This window comes from Aedes albopictus, chromosome 1, assembly GCF_035046485.1.
Source record: "Aedes albopictus strain Foshan chromosome 1, AalbF5, whole genome shotgun sequence".
NCBI lineage: Eukaryota > Metazoa > Arthropoda > Insecta > Diptera > Culicidae > Aedes > Aedes albopictus.
Genome location: NC_085136.1, coordinates 202,687,193 through 202,705,400, shown reverse-complemented (window position 1 = coordinate 202,705,400; position 18,208 = coordinate 202,687,193). Strand labels below are relative to the sequence as shown.

At 41.9% G+C, this 18,208-nt stretch overlaps 1 protein-coding gene and 1 long non-coding RNA gene across 2 annotated transcripts; both read right to left on the bottom strand.

Annotated features, from left to right (window-relative positions):
• Positions 1 to 8,884: 8,884 nt before the first annotated feature.
• On the bottom strand, positions 8,885 to 12,683 carry LOC134285433 (uncharacterized). The gene is made up of 2 exons (XM_062846134.1): positions 9,870 to 12,683; positions 8,885 to 9,788 (listed from the first exon to the last, which is right to left on the bottom strand). The coding sequence occupies exons 1-2, from the start codon at positions 11,205 to 11,207 to the stop codon at positions 8,898 to 8,900; spliced, it is 2,229 nt and encodes a 742-aa protein (XP_062702118.1). The 5' UTR covers positions 11,208 to 12,683; the 3' UTR covers positions 8,885 to 8,897.
• A 2,918-nt stretch (positions 12,684 to 15,601) lies between these two features.
• On the bottom strand, positions 15,602 to 16,635 carry LOC134286418 (uncharacterized). The gene is made up of 3 exons (XR_009996892.1): positions 16,554 to 16,635; positions 16,338 to 16,496; positions 15,602 to 16,267 (listed from the first exon to the last, which is right to left on the bottom strand). It is a non-coding gene; the product is annotated as an uncharacterized LOC134286418 (long non-coding RNA).
• Between the last annotated feature and the right edge of the window lie 1,573 nt (positions 16,636 to 18,208).

The window sequence follows — 18,208 nt, the reverse complement described above, 5'->3', positions numbered from 1 at the left end:
GCTGTGATTTATTGACTAAAATATTAACGCGCACTGAAACGGCAAAAACTAGCAATAGCCCATATCTCATTAAAACTTTGATGAAAAGTCTTTGATAACAGAGAGATGTTCCTTCTTTTTATCATCTGTACGAAAAATTACTGAAAAACATTCATAGAATTCCCAGTAATTCAACAAAAACCTGAATTTTTATTGCTTCGCTCATACAAAGTGTTAGGCGATTTTGATCAAATTTATTGCTAATTTCTAATTTTTAATTGCGCGATAATATAGCTGCCCCAACATATTATATGATGGATTGATATAGATAGTGAAGATCTCACAGACCTATAACTGGAATATCTTTAATAATTTGGATTATCAAAGATCAATTATTTTTCCGCAAGTTCAATAAACATTAATAAAGATACGGTATAGTTTTTTCGAATGTTCGGTATTTTCTTTCCAAAATTCGATAATGTTTTGTATACACACATTACAAAACGTATAGCAGATACTTTTACTCTTGTTAAGATCGTAACATGAAAACAATTTTCCATTTTGATTTATTCAGATATACTAGAGCTGCCTAGAAACAACTTTTTGTCACTTCCAATCATAATAATGAGGAAAGTGTAGCATAACGGCCTACTTTTCCTAGTGTTTGAAGGTGTTGCATAATAAAACACATTAGGAAAGAGAAAAGTATTGCATAATGATGCTGAATGCGCTCTACTTACGCGCATATGGAAACCCCCTTCCTTTCTAGCTGTGAAGGCCCAAATCATTATTAAACGAACTAAAACTTTGGGTTGTAAAATAAATCAAAAGATAAGACACATGTGTTGTTATCGCCCGTTTTCCAACAAAAAAATAAATACTTACCAATTAAACTCATGGGGAAGATTCTTTGCAAAAGAAACATTCTAGATAAATACACCAGTTCGTTCAGCCAGGGCCACTATCTATTTCATTCTCAATAAGCAATTTAAGACAAAAGTGGCTTCTGCCACCCCACACAGCCACTACTGCAGACATATTTCTGGCTCCCAATAAAAACGACACTTTGTATTCCGGAACCGTATCGCTGACGTAATAAAATCGGTAGGTACCTACCTGCCTTCAGTGGCCGAGTGCATTGAGAGCTTTTACATTAGTTGCCTGGTGGAGCCGTACCGGAGCGCGCGCTATGGCTATATCTCTTCCAATCAATGTGCTGTTAGAATAAAGAACAGCCTGGGGAAAGAGTCGAGTGATCATTGTGTTTTCTTTGGCAATTTTGTGCACACATATTTGCTCTCCAGTGTTCGGTATTTATGGCAGCCGGAGTGAAACATAGGCCATAAAGTTCTGATTCGGTGTGCAGTTCTACAGGGTGTGTCATTGAAAAACAGGCAATTTTTTTTATTGAATTCTGGAGCTTTCTAAAATTCTGTTTAATTCTCAAAGAAAACGAAAGATTTATCAGAAAATCAACGCGTTCCGCAAAGGATTTGTACTCCAAGCCAAAATATGCTCACATAGATATGGTCAGAGCATCTTGGTAGTCAGACTTTGACTTGGGGTGCTAGAAAGGTGGCAGCAGTACTTTAATAAACACACATATGACTGGGGCCTGGTGATGAGGAGAGGGTCACCGATGTGGAACTTGCGGAAATAGCTAAGTTCCTTAGCGTAGGTAAGGGCCCAGGTCCGGACGGAGTTCCGAACCTGGCCTTAAAAGTAGCTATTGCAGAGGCTCCCGAGATGTTCAGGTATGCTATGCAGAAATGCCTGGATGAGGAAGTTTTCCCAGATGCTTGGAAGAGGCAGAGCGATTACAGCGATTAAGTGGCCGTGGAGAGGAAGTCCCGGTAGCGGTGCTGTCGTGGCGTCGGTCTACTGGGTTGGATCCGAGCCCGCGGTTGGAAAGGGGTCCCCGGCAAGGGTCGGAGCAGGTGGAGACCCTGCTGTCAGCAACCTTCTGGTGCAGCTGATAGGGCCTGAAGGGTAGTGATACCCTTGACTTCAGCAGGTCAGATCGGGTTGCACGTGGGCATCAGTTCTTGATGTCTGCAAAGCAGTTGGGCGCAGGCAGGGTTGACCCTGCCCGCCTTCCGAGGACAAAGGGAGTGGCGAGGACCACTCGGGAAACTGGCTAAGCGCCAGCATGTTACCGTGATGGACTCTCCAGAGCGAGTCATCGATGTTCGTTGCTGCTAGGCTACGCAGCTAACCTTGAAGGTGCGATGTGCACTACCCCCCCTCTGAAGCAATACCTTCTTGGTGGTTCCGGAGAGACGAAGGGTTTGGCGACCATAGGAATGTGTTTTAGTGGGTCGAGGAGAGAGTAGTCCTGGCTTTTACAGTAGTGTTGTAGAAGACGGCCTTAGCCCTCTAGAGCCTCTAAAGCCTCTGGAGCCGACCCACTGATACCTGATAACCCCACACTACCCTAACCTTCCTGTTAGGGTGTCTGTTGAGTAGATTTTCCCCCCTATGGTTTAGAAGGAAAAAAAAATATATGTCTGACCTAAGTGTAAAGCTTCGGTATACCAATCTGTGTGATCAATCATGATTTTCAATTACCTCAACGTACATATCTACAGGGGGATAATTTTTACTTAAATTATGTAAAAAATCATAGCTTAAGTGAGATTTGCGCTCACGACTCTTATACGCTAGACAAAGACTTTAACAACTAAGCTACTGAGAAAATTAATGACACGGTATGCTTCGTCTCTTAACTGCAAACATATCCATCTAATTTGTGCGTATGTACGGGGAGCAAACGTAATTATTTACTGTTGAAACTGATGTTTTATCTTACAGGCGCCGCTTCATTAACTAACGTGTTGAAGAAGAACTCTTTTTTTACGATAGATAACTTCAAAAGAGTGAATGTTCATAGAATTACTTAAGTGCAACATTTTGGAATACCATACCATACCATACTGTAAGGTCCAGTGAATCAAAATTCAACCATCGCGCAACAATAACGACAATGTCGCAACCTGAATTTGTTGCGACATTCTTCCCAATGCGACATAGGTTTGTCCCAACTTGAACAGAATAGGACAAAGATCAATGAGAGTCTAATGAAGGTGTGGAAGAGACACTTCGTGTGCGTGAGATCCGTGTTTGGTGCAAAACATATCACTACTACAAGTAAAGCGAGCTCCCATAAGAACGCCTGTCAAATAGTGACGTCACTATTTGTGTTTACATTTTTCTTTGCTTACTTATACATAGCCATCTCTTCTTCTTCCTGTAATATACTCTCATTGGACAAAGATCGCGCACCACGAGTTTAGAGATTTTAACTTGTCGCCTTTCTTTTAAATAGGGAAACTAACCCCTTCCTTCCTCTCCAAAGGTAGATATTCCGTTTCCCAGATCCCCCTGTTTATAAACTATGTAGGCTGTTTTACTATTTCAGACCTACACCGCCCGTCCTTGCCGACTTTTGTCCATACAAAATATCGATAATGTGTATGGATGGACCGCAGACATTGGCCTCCTGGACAATTGGATCGGTCACACCAGCGGGCGAAACAACACTCTTTTAAAAAATAGGAATTTGCACGTGACGTAAACCATCAACGTACGTAAACATTTCATGACTGATGCGAGGTATGCACTTCAAACGTTCGTTCGTTCAGTGCATTATTTTTCCGTGACCGGAATGGTCAAGAAATTTAACACAGCAAGCCCTATTTGATTTGACGTTTCGTTCCAGCTCCGTACTAGGATCCGGAATAGGGCACCGCATTGTTTTGATTTTGTATGGGATTTTGACGTTTCTTGGCTTTGTTTCAGGAAATTCCCCTGGAGATTCCTCTAGAAATCCATCCAGTAGTTTTTTCAAAAATTCTTCTATAGATTCCACCAGGAATTCCATCATGGATTCCTCCAGCAATTCCCACAAGAATATCTCTGGGAATTCCTCCAGGCATTCCTCCAGGATTTTATCAAGGAATTTCTCCAGAAACTCTTCCAGGAATTCCTCCAGGAAATAACACAGGAATTTTCACGAATTCCTTCAAATATTTCTCAAGGAATTGCACCTGAACATCCTTCAGGAACAATGTCAGCAATTCCTCAAGGGATTCCTCCTGATATTTCTCCGGAGATTCCATCAGGAATAACTTCAAGAATTCCTCCCGAAATTTCTCCTGGGATTCCTCCAGGAAGTCCTTCAAAGATTCCTCCAGAAAATCCTCCATAAGTTCTTCCAAGGATTCTTCCAGAAAATCCATTAGGAATACCTTCAGGATTTTTCAGGGATTTCTCGAAGTATTCCTCCAGGAATCCCACCAGAGATTCATCCAGGGATTTATCCACAAACTTTATCAAGGATTCCCCCAGGGATTCTTTCAGGAATTCTTTCGAGGATTCTCAAGGATTTTTTTTTCAGAAATAGAAAAATAACAGAAATAGTAATCATTAGCTAGATTGGCTATCTTCGGTAAAATGATCAACAAACAGCATTATTTGCGTAACGCGTTTCGGTTTACTACTCTTCGACCATCATCAGACGCATTCAGCTGATTTACTTCACAATTACGTCAGACGATTAATACAGTAGTAGACCGAAACGCGTTACGCAAATAATGCTTTGTTGATAATTTCACCGAAAATAGCGAATCAAACTAAGGTTATAAAGTATCGCGGTGATCAAACCAAGTCAGAAATAGTAATCTCCCAGAATTCCTCTTAAGATTTCTCTAAAAATTCACCTAGTAATTCTTTCAAGATTACCTCTAGAGATTCCGCAAGCAATACTCACAGGAATACCTCAAGGAATTCCTCCAGGCATTCTTCCAGGAGTTCCTCCAAGAAATACCCCAGGAATTTCTTCAAGATTTTCTCTAGGAATTGCTTCTGGACATCTTTCAGAAATCAGCATTTCCTTCGGGAAATTCTCCAGGACAACTTTCAGGAATTTTTCAGGGATTCCTCAAGACATTCCTCCATAGATTCCTCTAGGATTTCCTTCAGGGATTCCTCCAGGGATTCCTCCACGAATATCTCCAGGGAAACTCCCAAAGATTCCTCCAGAAATTCGTCCAAGGGTTCCTCCAGGAAATCCTCCTGGAATTTCTCAAGGATTTTTTTTTCAGAAATTTTTCCAGCAATTCCTCCCAGAATTCCTTGTGAGATTTTTTCAGGAATTCTTCCAGGGATTGCTACAAGAATTCATCCAAGAAATTTCTCCAGGAATTCCGGCTGTGTCTTATCCAAGTATTCCTCCAGCAATTACTCCCGGAGTTTGTTCAGAAGTTTTTCGAGGCATTCCTCCAGGACTCTTGCTAGAGATTTTCCCCTGGAACTGTTTCAAGGATTCCTCCAGAAATCCTTTCTAAGATTTCTGCAAGAATTTCTCCAATAAATCCTTCAGAAATTTATGTAGGATTTCTTCTGGGATCTCTTCGAAAGCTTCTCTAGGTATTCCTCCCATAACTTATACAGGAACTCCTCCATGTAAACTTTTAAAAAATCTTCCAGGGGTTCCTCCGGGAATTTCACCGGGAATCCCTCTAGGGATTCTTCAGAAATTCTGTGCATTTCCGCGTGGAAGGAATAATAAGAATAGTAATAATTGTGTAATACCTGTAATATCGAAGATAGAGGACGCTGCTACTGCTACTGCTACGGTACTGTACTTCACTGCTGTGCTGATGCTCTACTTCACTACTGCACTGCTGTACCACGACTGTGCTGCTGCCTGATGGCGCGTTCGCTCAGGTTGTGTCGACCGTATGTCGATTATGAATTATCCCGACCGCTTGCCAGTGCAAGCATTCAGCCCGCCTCACACGTTCGCTATACACTCTAAATATATACCACACATTCCCCCTTTTCTCGAAAAAAAAAAGAAATACCCATCACTGATTTAACTAATGTTAAAAAAAATCCCCTAGCACATTTTACCCGCAATTCTATCCATAGTAGCCTAAAACTATTTAAGAGTGTTAAGTGTTTGTTTTCACTCAACTTATTTCCACTGGGCCGAATATTTTGTTTTTGTTTTTCGCTGGTACGATTCTTTTTACACCTGTATTCGTATTAGAATGTTTCTTTTGACATTTACTACTCAGCTATCTGGTACTGTTACTTCCAAAGAAAAACGTTTGTTTTCATTGGGAACTCGTTTCCCAAGACATTTCACCGATACAGCCAATCGAGTCAATCTGTATGGGCTAGTATTGATTCAAGATACTGGTAAACAAACGGGACAAACAGAAAAAAAAAACTGGCACGAGAAAATCTTGAGAAATCAGCAAAGGTAAATTTCTTGTCTTTATTTTATCAAATTCCAATTCACGTGACAAATAAATATGTATATCTTTTATAGAAACTTGTGCCTGCGTTTGATATAATCATCGAGATAATCATCAACTATAACGATCAGGAATCTCCACACCGGATGATTTGCTCCTGGGATACCTACAAGAGTATGAAACAAAAATGTTTTACTCAATGAAGACATTAATTTCCCCAGGTCATTTTTTTGTTTCGATTGATTACCGTTCAATGGTACACACGCGATTAAGATAATTCCACGGATCTGATGTAGTCTTTCAGGTAAGAAGGAGCACTTCTTTTGCGAGCTCGTATTCCAACGTTTGCTTTCGCGGATTCTGGCGGGGGACCAGGCTCGCCTTCATCACGCCATCGAGATGCTTTCTTGGGCTTATGCTGATTATCCGCATCTGTAGGTTCTTCTTCCTTACTCCAGTGATGTTCTTCTACGGGCTCTGCCTGATTTTTGGAGTTGGAGGACTCGTCGCTCTCACGCCAACGCGATACTTTTCGGGTCTGTGAGATATGCCGTTTCATTACTCGACCTTCGTCATCGTACAGTGTCAAGCTGCCGTTGTTGTCTTGGGATACAGTGTACCTTTTTGGAGAGAACCGTGGATCCCCTTTTCCTCGCATGTGCTTTTCCACTATTACGACGTCACCTGGCTTTACCTGACAAGGTCGAGCGCCACGTCGTCTGTCCTCACGGTCCTTTGATGCTAGTTTTGCGTCCCGGTCCCTTTTGGACAGCGTTTCATCATCAACCATTACCTTTCCGAAGTCAAGTAGCGGAAGTCCACGTTTGATTTTCCGGCCCGACATGACCTCTTCGGGGGGCAGCTTTGTCACGCTATGGGCTGCAGCATTGTATGCGTGAATTGCGTTTTGTAGCTCTTCAACATAGTTCACCTTGTTCATTATCGCGTTAGTCATCGCTTTATTGATTACCTTCATATAACTTTCCACAAGCCCGTTCTGTTGAGGGAACAACGGGGTGGAAAAGACGGCAGCGATAGAACGATCCGCACAGAAACGCTTGTATTCCTCACCATTAAAAGGTGGACCGTTATCGGTCTTTATTGTCTTGGGGAAACCTTCTCTGTCGAAAACGTCCTCCAAGACTCGTCTTGTGTTCTCAAAATTTGTTGACTTGACCGCGCGAGCTATCAAGTATCTTGAGCGGTAGTCAACGATGACAAGAATGGAAATCCCACCAAACTTAACATAGGGGCCGTTAAAATCCAACGCAATGGTCTCCCAAACGGCCTTCGGAGCCAGAATACGCTGCATTGGGGTTGGTTTTTCCGGTTTACCGTTCACTGCGCATGAAGAACAGGACTCCACCCACTTTTCAACATCGCTAGCCATTTTGGGCCACCACACACGTTGTCGCAGGATGCTTTTTTGCTTGGCTGTAGAAGGATGTCCTTGATGAGATATCTCCAGTATTCGGTGACGTAGTGACTCCGGGATTACCACACAACCAGTCTTCACCAACAGACTATCCCGCACGGACAAATCCTTTTCAAGAAGGTGATATTTCTGCAACATAGGAGGCCATTGTTCTGAATACAGAGCATCAATCACCGCTTGTAGAGTCTTGTCATTGGAGGTTGCCGTTTTGATCTCATCTTCGGTAATGAACTGAACCGCGTTAGCTTCCAATTGTGCGATTTCCCAAGGGCTTGAGGTATCGTCGAATGGTTTGTCGTTGCCAACGTACAATCGCGAGGAAGAATCTGCGATGTTCTGTGATCCTCGGACGTATTCGACTATATAATTATAAGGGCTTAGCCTCAACGCCCAACCATCGGCACGCGTTAACGCCCGTTTTGATTCCTCGCGGGTTCGGTTAAGGATGAACGACACTCCCTGAGCATCAGTGCGTAACGTGAACTGTCTGCCAAGTAAGAAATATGAGAAATGCTCCACGGCCCATACTGCTCCAAGGGCCTCCCGCTGGTTTTGAGCATACTTTCTCTCCGTGGCCGTAAGAGATTTTGATGCAAAGCTGATGATTCTTGGAACTCCAAGTTTATCCTCCTGTACTAACACAGCACCCAATGCTACTGGAGAAGCATCGGTGTAAACGATCGTCTTATCCTCGTCCGAAAAGAATCCAAGCGAAACGCAGCAATCTACAATCCTCGTTTTTACTCTTTGGAAGGCTTCACGTTGTCGCGGCCCCCATGTCCACGATTTGGCGGCAACGATCTCCCAGAGAGGGCTTGTGATGTCCGCAAAGTTTTTGACGTGTGGACTTATAAATGAAGCCAAGCCCAGAAAGCTTCGCAGTTCGGAAATTGTAGAAGGTTCTCGGAAGCTACGAATGCTTTTTATCTTACCGTCGTCGATGTGGAATCCGTTTTCATCGAGCTCATGACCCAAGAAATTGATTCGTGTTTTATCGAATTCGCACTTTGCGCTATTTAGCGTAAGATTATTCGCTCTCAGTATTTCCAAGACTTCGCGAACGGTTTTTCTCAGCTCCTCCAGGCTACTCGCAAAAAGAAGTACATCGTCGATGTACACGATTTTGTTTTTCACGTCTTTGAGTATTCGGGACATCTCTCTTTGGAAGATTTCGGGGGCACAATTTACCCCGAACATCAACCTAGTAAACCGATACATACCTAGACAATAGTAAGTACATGGTTAAAATAACACAATTTAGGCAATTCACCATAACCTTTACATACCTCTGTGAGGAACGTAGTAAGATCGCGACATTCGTGATGTAACTCCAGATGGTAGAATGCATTACTTAAGTCGAGCTTGGTAAAATATCTCGCTCCGTGGAGTTTCACCTTCATTTCCTCGAGCAAAGGTAGCCGGAAATACTCTCGATTTATTGCTCTATTGGGGGCCCGCATGTTCACCACCAGCCGGAAGTCGTTCTTCCCCTTGGCGACGGCAGACATTCCACTGATCCAGTTTGGAGCAGTGGTAACTTTTTCGATGATGCCCTGAGCTTCCATTTCTTCAAGTCGAACTTTCGCTGCTTGCCGGAAAGCCGCCGGGACGTTGTAATACGCATTTTTAACTGGCGGTACATCCCTATTCACGCTGAATCTCACCTTGACTCCCGGCATTTTTGGGAATATGCCTGCCTTACAATCACTTTCGATGTTGCTGACTGTGTTTCTCGCCGGGGTTGTAACATGCAGGATTCCCATGTCACTGGCTGTTGAACGACCAAGCAGTGATCGTGACCCGTCACGAACTACATGGAAAACTGCCTGAATAGGTGGTGCGTAGTGCTTCGGAGCAGTGATTTCAGCCTCAAACGAGCACTCCACTGCCAAAGGAGTTCGTGTTCCATATGCGTGGATGTTCTTTGTGTTACGATTTTTAATTATGCTCAGATGCGCTTTACCTGACATATGCTCTTGTTTCAGGCGAACCCAATCCCTTCCACTAATCACGTTTATATCCGCACCAGAATCAACGAGCATTTCGAGCGGACTTGATGAGCCTAGACGACAGGTGACCAATACGTCTTCAAGCGAAAGTGCGTTTACATGCTGGAACATTAAAACAAGGTTTTTCATATAACATAGAAAGAACCAAGATTTATTGAACTTAAAGCATCGAATGTTTTATACCTGATCGTGATCGCCGTAGTCTTCGCGCGGTGGGGATCCATTAGTCTTGACCTGAACTTGCCGAATACGCGTCTGACGACATGCGGCTGCGTAATGCCCACGCTCTCCACACGAATTGCAATTTCTGGTCAACGCTGGACAAGTAAAGTTGGAATGCGGCACCCCATTGCATCGCCGACAACGAGTACGCCGTCCACGGTCCTGCAAGTCAGCTCGCGGAGCTTGCTGATTTCCCCGAAAACGTTTCGGTTGAGATCGGTCCAACAAACTTCCTGACCCAGGGCGTTTCCTGAAGGTGTCGCGGTGTGGTGGCTGTCTTGCGGTCTGTCTTTGAACGCGATTGACCGAATATGAGTCCAAGCTTCCCGATTGGGTTGCAACCTCTGCCTCGTATGCTTCATCACGCGTAGCCGCCTGCACTATGTAGTTAGTGTCGTGTCCATATGTTCTTGCCGCCTTCACTAGTTCCTTATTTCTCAAACCTTTCAACAGCTGTGCCCTTACGAATCTATCCTGATCCGTAGGACTATACCCGCAGAGTCGAACCTTCGCTGTTAAGCGCGCGTGGAATGCGATTGAGGATTCGTTTTTGTCTTGGCGCATGTTGGAAAAGGCTTCATGTTCGGCTGCTGAATCCGTCATAGCCTGGAAATGGTTTCTGATGTTGGCAACAAATTGTCGATAACAGTTCGCGTCGTTCAAGCTCGGTCTCAGCTTAGCTGCTCTAACGATGTTTTGCAACTCATCTCCAATCGAAAGGAATAGCAGTTGTGATCTTCGTACTGGATCATTAGCATTACTGAGCGATGCTGCAATTTCGAAGTTCTCTATGTACCTGTTCCATTCTTCCCACATTTTGTTCGCAGGAACCCCAGCTGGAAAGGGTTTGATGTTGTCCCAGCGCACGGTCGGCAAGGTAACATCATGTGAGGTGCTTGGGGTACACCAGTCCTGGTCGGCTACGGGGATAGGACGCATTGTATTCATCGAGTGAAGTGTCTCGGTAATATTCGCGAGTACGCTTTCCATCCGCCTGAAGCGCTCATCGGTGTCCGATGGAATTTTTCCATTTTCTGAGCGTCCGGAAGGCCTATTGGTCTCGCTGTATGTGGTATCCTGGTTAACAAAAGGTTCGTCGTCGTCCTGGTCCTGTGATGACCAGCCGGCTGCAGGCACGGGGTCGCTTGGGATGTCGGAATCGCAGTTCTCATCAGAAGAATCGTTGCCTCGGTCGCTTAACGAAGTGACCTCTTCTGGAAGAACCGATTCACACTCGTCTTCACTGACTTCTTCGTTAAAATACTTCGGGGCTCTGACATATCTGCCATTACTGGACATTATGCTCTATATCGAGTCACTTTTCGATCTGAAATAAATACGACCGACAAATAGGCTAACTTAGTCATATATTTTCCCAGTTTCATTAGTTCTTGCTAGCTCAAAAACAGTTATTTTGTTTTTGTACATTTTCCTAGTGTACGAGATGGTACGACCTTTGGTACCACAGATAAATTTGAGGAAACACTTGACGCTTTGGACTTTCCTAAACATTTTCCCATTTTAGGGCACAGTTTGCAGACATTCGGTCACGCCGAGGACTTTTTGGACATTGTTCAAGGACAAAGTTTGCGGACATCCCGTCACGCCTAGGACTTTTTTTTGGACGTGGTTCTATTTGAGGGCAAAGTTTGCGGACATCCCGTCACGCCGAGGACTTTTACGAACGTTGTTCAAGGACAAAGTTTGCGGACATCCCGTCACGCCAAGGACTTTTCTGGACATTATTCCATTTGAGGACAAAGTTTGCGGACACCCGTCACGCCTAGGACTTTTTTGGACGTGGTTCTATTTGAGGGTAAAGTTTGCGGACATCCCGTCACGCCGAGGACTTTTACGAACGTTGTTCAAGGGCAAAGTTTGCGGACATCCCGTCACGCCAAGGACTTTTCTGGACATTATTCCATTTGAGGACAAAGTTTGCGGACACCCGTCATGCCTAGGACTTTTTTAGACGTGGTTCTATTTGAGGGTAAAGTTTGCGGACATCCCGTCACGCCGAGGACTTTTACGAACGTTGTTCAAGGACAAAGTTTGCGGACATCCCGTCACGCCAAGGACTTTTCTGGACATTATTCCATTTGAGGACAAAGTTTGCGGACATCCCGTCACGCCTAGGACTGTTCTGGACATTGTTCCACTTGAGGACAAAATTTACGGTCATCCGGTCATGCCAAGGACTTTCACTTTGAAATAAGGTTGAATTAGCGGACATCCGAGGACTTTTTGAAACAAGGTTGAATTTTTGTGGGCATCCCGTTACGCCGCTTAGGAACCGAATATTTTTTATGAAGAATTTTATAGAAAAGTTTGCGAAAAAGGAAAATTTCAACCAATAACTGAAGAAAGGTGGACAAACGTTAGAGAATGGTGCGTAGAGTAACTTTTTTAACAGATTATCGGATTTTGGATCTTTTCCCTGAGATTATAGGTTCAATTAAGCACTAAAAGTGCACTGGCAGGATCGCCAATGTGCATTTCCGCGTGGAAGGAATAATAAGAATAGTAATAATTGTGTAATACCTGTAATATCGAAGATAGAGGACGCTGCTACTGCTACTGCTACGGTACTGTACTTCACTGCTGTGCTGATGCTCTACTTCACTACTGCACTGCTGTACCACGACTGTGCTGCTGCCTGATGGCGCGTTCGCTCAGGTTGTGTCGACCGTATGTCGATTATGAATTATCCCGACCGCTTGCCAGTGCAAGCATTCAGCCCGCCTCACACGTTCGCTATACACTCTAAATATATACCACACAAATTCTATCAGCAATTCCTTCAGGAATTTTTCCAGGAAATCCTCAGAGATTCTTCCAGGAAACTCTCCAGGAATACTTTCGGGATTTTTTCAGGGATCCTTCCAGACATTCCAGAGATTCCACCAGGTTTTTCTTCAGGGATTTATCCAGGAAGTCTTCCAGGGATTTCTTCGGGGATTCCTCAAGGATTTCTTCAGAAATTTCTCTCAGGTTCTCTTCAAATATTCATTCGTTTGGAAATTTCAGAAATCCTTCAAACTTTTTCAGTATTACGTGATGTGTTTTTTTCTATTAATTCAAGAATTTGTGGAGGAATTCCTCCAGCGAATATTATTGGAAGATTATTTGAACTTTCAGGACGCTCGCCATCAAGCAGCTGAAACTGAACCGCGCTCGCGCTGTATACGACGAGCGAGGTTTTTTGGTAGTGTTGTACTTTTTACAACGGCGCGCGCACTGAAGGGTTAAAAAAGTTTGTAATTTTCAAAAGATTTCAGCTATAATTTCTTATGAATATTTTGTAGACTTTGCCAATATAAAAATCAGAACAAAATAATGCACGGGTGAATAAAAATTCTTAATCTTCCAGAAATTGGTCATCGCTATCAGCATCACGTTGATTTGAGTAGATCAAGCGAACTTTTTTTTAACGTTTTGAACAAAATACAGCAGCGTGACAGCTGAAGGATTAAATAATGCTTTAAGAATATAATATTATAGCCAATTTCATCGTGCCTTTAGTTATAAAAGCTAGTAGGTACAAATTTGCTAAGGGTGCTTGACCACCCCCCACACCCCCTTGACCGAAAAGCTGGCTACGCCCTTGATTGCCTCCTGTCAAATCTACTTCAATTAAATCGAAATAGTTAGGATAATTACTATTAATAAAAGATTATCTCCATTTTTTTCGAATTTCATTGAAACATTCTGTAGATTACCAGCACTGCCAATAGTCATGTAGGCTTTATGAAACATGCAACTCAATTGGTTTCTGAATACTAAATTGAGCTCGGAGGATTTATGGAAAGTAACGAGCGGAATTGTTCCGACATGAAACCTCACAACGCTTTGTCGAAGCAAGCTTTAGTTAGTTGAACAAAGGCATACCAACCTAGGTACACAACTGCTAACGGGGTATCTGCACAAACAGATAACCGCAAATGCCGGGTCCCAGATAAATGCAATTGGTTTTCGCTTTATTATTGTTTTCTGAAAGTGGCTACGAGAAGATCATAAACTGTACTACCTACGAACATTTGCAACCTCACCCACCTCAAAGTATCGCTGACTGGTGGCGGGATGCTAGTTTGCCCCGACTACAAATATGCGGCCAGTAAAATTATTCATTTGTTCCGATAAACAAGCTATTGTGAAAGTACCTAGGGTCCATCCAGGGGCTTACTCTAGAGAAGGGGTTCGATTATCTACTCAAGGCGATACGGCCCATATAACATGCACGTAGGAAGTCTGATCAAGACCATGCTGATTGCGACGGGTTCGATTCCCAGTCGGTCAAGGATTTTTCGTTATATACCTACATTCTCCTGACTGCATTATAGCAAAGAATATCTGCGTATCTGCCACACGAAAAACAGCTCTGTACTTGGTTCTGTATAATTATTTTTTAAAGAACTATGTTTTCGAAAATTATGTATTTTTTATAATTTAAATATATTCTCAGCACACACACACCTATGGACATACTTTGCTTTTCCAAAGGCCAACACCTCATTTATATAAAATGGTTTTGAGGCTGTGACCAACAAGCCGACAACTGCAATTCGCTTGGCAAACCGCATTTTCTTTGATTGCTGTAGCCCTTTCAGAAGTGCTCTCTTGAGCATTTTCCTCGGCTAGGCATCTCATTTGGTTACCTGTTGTGGCCTCATTCGAAAAGGGAAAAACAGGTTAAAGAAAAGCGGAGCCCTCGTAGATGGAATGGGTTTTTATTGTTGGCCATTTTTATGGTCGGCAGATGATTCCCTCCCCATGGCGGCAGGCAACATTGTTTCCATCGTTTTGATCATTTCCCACCACCCGTCTGGGAAGCAAAATGGCGGCGGATGCAATCAAAAAAGCAATTTAAATGCGAACTTTATTCATACCAATTTACCGGCATACGAAATGTACGATCGACGACGAGCACTCGCGGGCGATCGAATGAGAAAAAATGATCGTTCCGTAAACGTTGTAGCGGAGTATTATTAAATGTAATTTTGTTTGCGCCGAAAACGAATCGAGGGATCGTTTTATAAGGCTTGGAAATTGGTTTCGGTCGTGCTGGTTTGTTAGTTAAGGGTTGGGCTTTGACTGGCATGGCATAAATGAATATGGTGATTTGCGATTCGCTAAGGCATAAAAATGTCTGGATTCGGGTCAGCTCGGTCTGCTTTAGTCTTAATGGTAAAGAAATAGATGCAGTCGGAAAAGTAATATACGTGAAATGGTAATTTGATGGATATGATATTTACATCAATGCAAAATATGCACAAGCTATATTTATGCAATGGTGGATGAGAACAAATTTTTATAGGGGTTTCAAGGTATAAGAGATACTTTGAGCGAATGTTTATTTTTATCTGATCAATTGGTATTTCTTATATAATATTGAGTCTTTACTGTTTTGTATTTCATAATGATATAACTACACGCAAAACAAGATAAGCTATCAAAAATTGAGATATGCCTTTTCTACCAATTTATGTATTAAAAACGTACAGAAAATGTGATAAATCATAATCCATTCGTTGTATTACGATGCGCTACACGGTTCCATAGCTTCCATACCACTACACACAAACACCTCCATTCAAACCCGAGAAGTTGAACCGGGTTGCGTCTAAAAATAACTTTCGCTTCGCTGCTGAACTTCGCGTCCTATTGTCTACATGGAATTTTCCACTTGCACACTCAGAAAAAAATCTATACTAAATAGTATACATCCCACACTGAATCAATTTCGCCTGGTTGACCCCAGGCTCCGTTTAAATGCAGCCTAAACTGACCTAGTATAACTTAGATAAAAACGAAATTCAGTATAAGTTAGAAATATCTAACCTAGTATAACCAGGATTTACCGACAATTTGTTTAAAATGTGTGTTTTTTTTTGTTTATTTCTATTACAAAAAAAGAAAACAAATTCAATTTGATTTACTTTATTCTCGGATCTATTTGAACAAATAATGCATATTCGCGGCGATCTTTCTCCGTAATCTTGCGCCCGGGCGATATTCTACCATCACCGAAACATGGTTCTGGCCGTTTTCGTGACGCTGCTTGTCTATTTGCTCCGAGTCCGACACCTGGCAACGGTCACAAATTCCTCGGCTCTCGATTCCGCCGCATTATGATCTTTGTTTTCCCCGTCGTCGACCTCGTCATGGCCATGACCGGATCCCTGCTTGGATCCCGCTGCCAGTCCCACGGCCGTTACGGAATCCACCGCCGCCGGAGCGGAACAATTCTCAATCTTCATCACGTCGAAAAATTGCACTGTTGTCCTTCCGAAGCGTGTCGTTTTGAGCTGGTATCCGTCCGTCTAGGTTCCGGTTCTGCTAAGTGTTGTTGGCCATTTTCCCTGCAAAATAAAATAGATAACATTTACTGAAACTTTTGTTCATGCCTGTCTAATGATGGACAGTACTTACTTTTTATTCCTTGGAACATTGGTCAATGTGCTAAAGCTAACCAATTAAAGTAGATTTTTTCGTAATTACGATGAGAGCAATCAAAACTTAATGAAAATGGTCTGATGAAGCACGCTGCGATTTTTTCTGGTTGTGATGACTAAGCTAAGCAGGGGCAAACTAATTTCACATTATTCTGGCGCAGTATAATTTTATATATGTAGTTTGTATACTTACTAAACTGGGCGTAGTGTATACCCCGTGAATGATAAAATGGTTTAAAATTTAAACTCTCCATGTTTTACAATGTTTCAGAGTGCAAACAGCAACCTGCTGGATGCGGGCTTTTCAGTGCACAATGGGTCCAGAGTCGTATTTACGAAGACAAAAATGTTTCTGCCAAGTTCTGTCATTTCTTTTTTTTTTTCATTATTGTGAAATGATTAAGGTCAATCAAGTGTGGCTAATCCAAAAATCTGCTGATTAATTATTCTCTATACAATATCAGAATGTTTTAAAAAGTTATAGCAAATTTACAAAAATAAAACATTCGATTGATTTGTCTTTATTCAAGAGACTTTCAGCCCTTGGATAAAACATTCGAATTATTAGAACTTTTCGAAAATTTTTCAATAAATTACAACTTTTTTGCCTTTGGTCATATTTTAGTCGAGTCCAACGATACATGAAGACCAATACATTAGTCACAAACTTTCAAAATTTAATTTAATTCGGTTCGCTTAGTCCTAAGGTACAGTAATTTGATAAACGGAAATCAAAAACTAGATATAGATAGAAGGGCTCTAATTTCGTGTAAAGTTGAACAATCAATCAAGCCCAAATTTGCACCAATTAAATCAAACTCGTTGAGGAACAAGTAATCAAAATTTGAATAGTTTTGGTGGACTTTGTAAAAGGATACAACTTGCTAAAAATGTTTTAGGCAATTTTTAAAACTTAGCATGCTTTTGTATATACCACTAGGCGGTGCTAGAGGTCAAGCAAATTTTAAATTTAATATAGGGTATATGTACCATTCCTTGGCCTAATTTGCAAGCCGCATTGACAATTTTGACCATAACTCATGAATTAATAGCACTAGAAATAATATGTTGACCCTATTACACACTTTAGGTAATGCATGTTTTCCCAATTGGAAGTAAACTAACGTAAATATTCAAGAATTTACTTTATTAAGTTGAAAAGACTCGATGCGATGGTATGCAACGTTGTTCTATGGTACAAAAATTGGCCTATTAGTGGATACAACGTTGGCCTATTGCTTTCCATGCACTAGAACCACTTATTATCTCATTTTTTCAATATTTCTGCTGAAGTATTATCTCTGTTTGTTTACCAATCTTACTTGTACATTACATGTTTGGAGCCAAATAAATAAATTACTTAAATTTAAATTCTTTCTTAATTTATTAACGAAAACAACGCAACCCTATTATTGTGTTATATTTTTACAGTCACCGTACACAAAATCTTTCTTCCTGTTCGTTCTTTCTGGTTCTTACGCAAGCAATGTTGTTGACGTCACTTTATCGGTGTTGTTGACGTCACTTTACTGATGGGCCAAGATTTGGGTACATAGTGAAAAAAATGTCCTCAATATTCGGCCCACATTCAACTTGTAAAATATTTATTATTCGTTGAAAACAAATATACAAGTTCAAAATAGCGTCTTTGACCGTCGCATCAAATGTTCATTTATTGAAAAGTCAGTTCGAAATGTTCCAGAATCATGCCATTTATGATCATGTGCATAGACTACCAACTAAGCCGAAGAATCATGGCGTCTACAAGAGCTAAACAAAGTGACATTTTCATTCTTTATTAATGCTCAAAAGTGCTAAAATTGAAACGAAATATTACAGTTGTTTGGC

Coding starts and splice junctions, on each gene's coding strand:
- LOC134285433 (XM_062846134.1), bottom strand. CDS start 11,207: ATGTCCAGTAATGGCAGATATGTCAGAGCCCCGAAGTATTTTAACGAA. Junction 9,789..9,869: donor ACTACGGCGATCACGATCAG/GTATAAAACATT, acceptor TTAATGTTCCAG/CATGTAAACGCACTTTCGCT.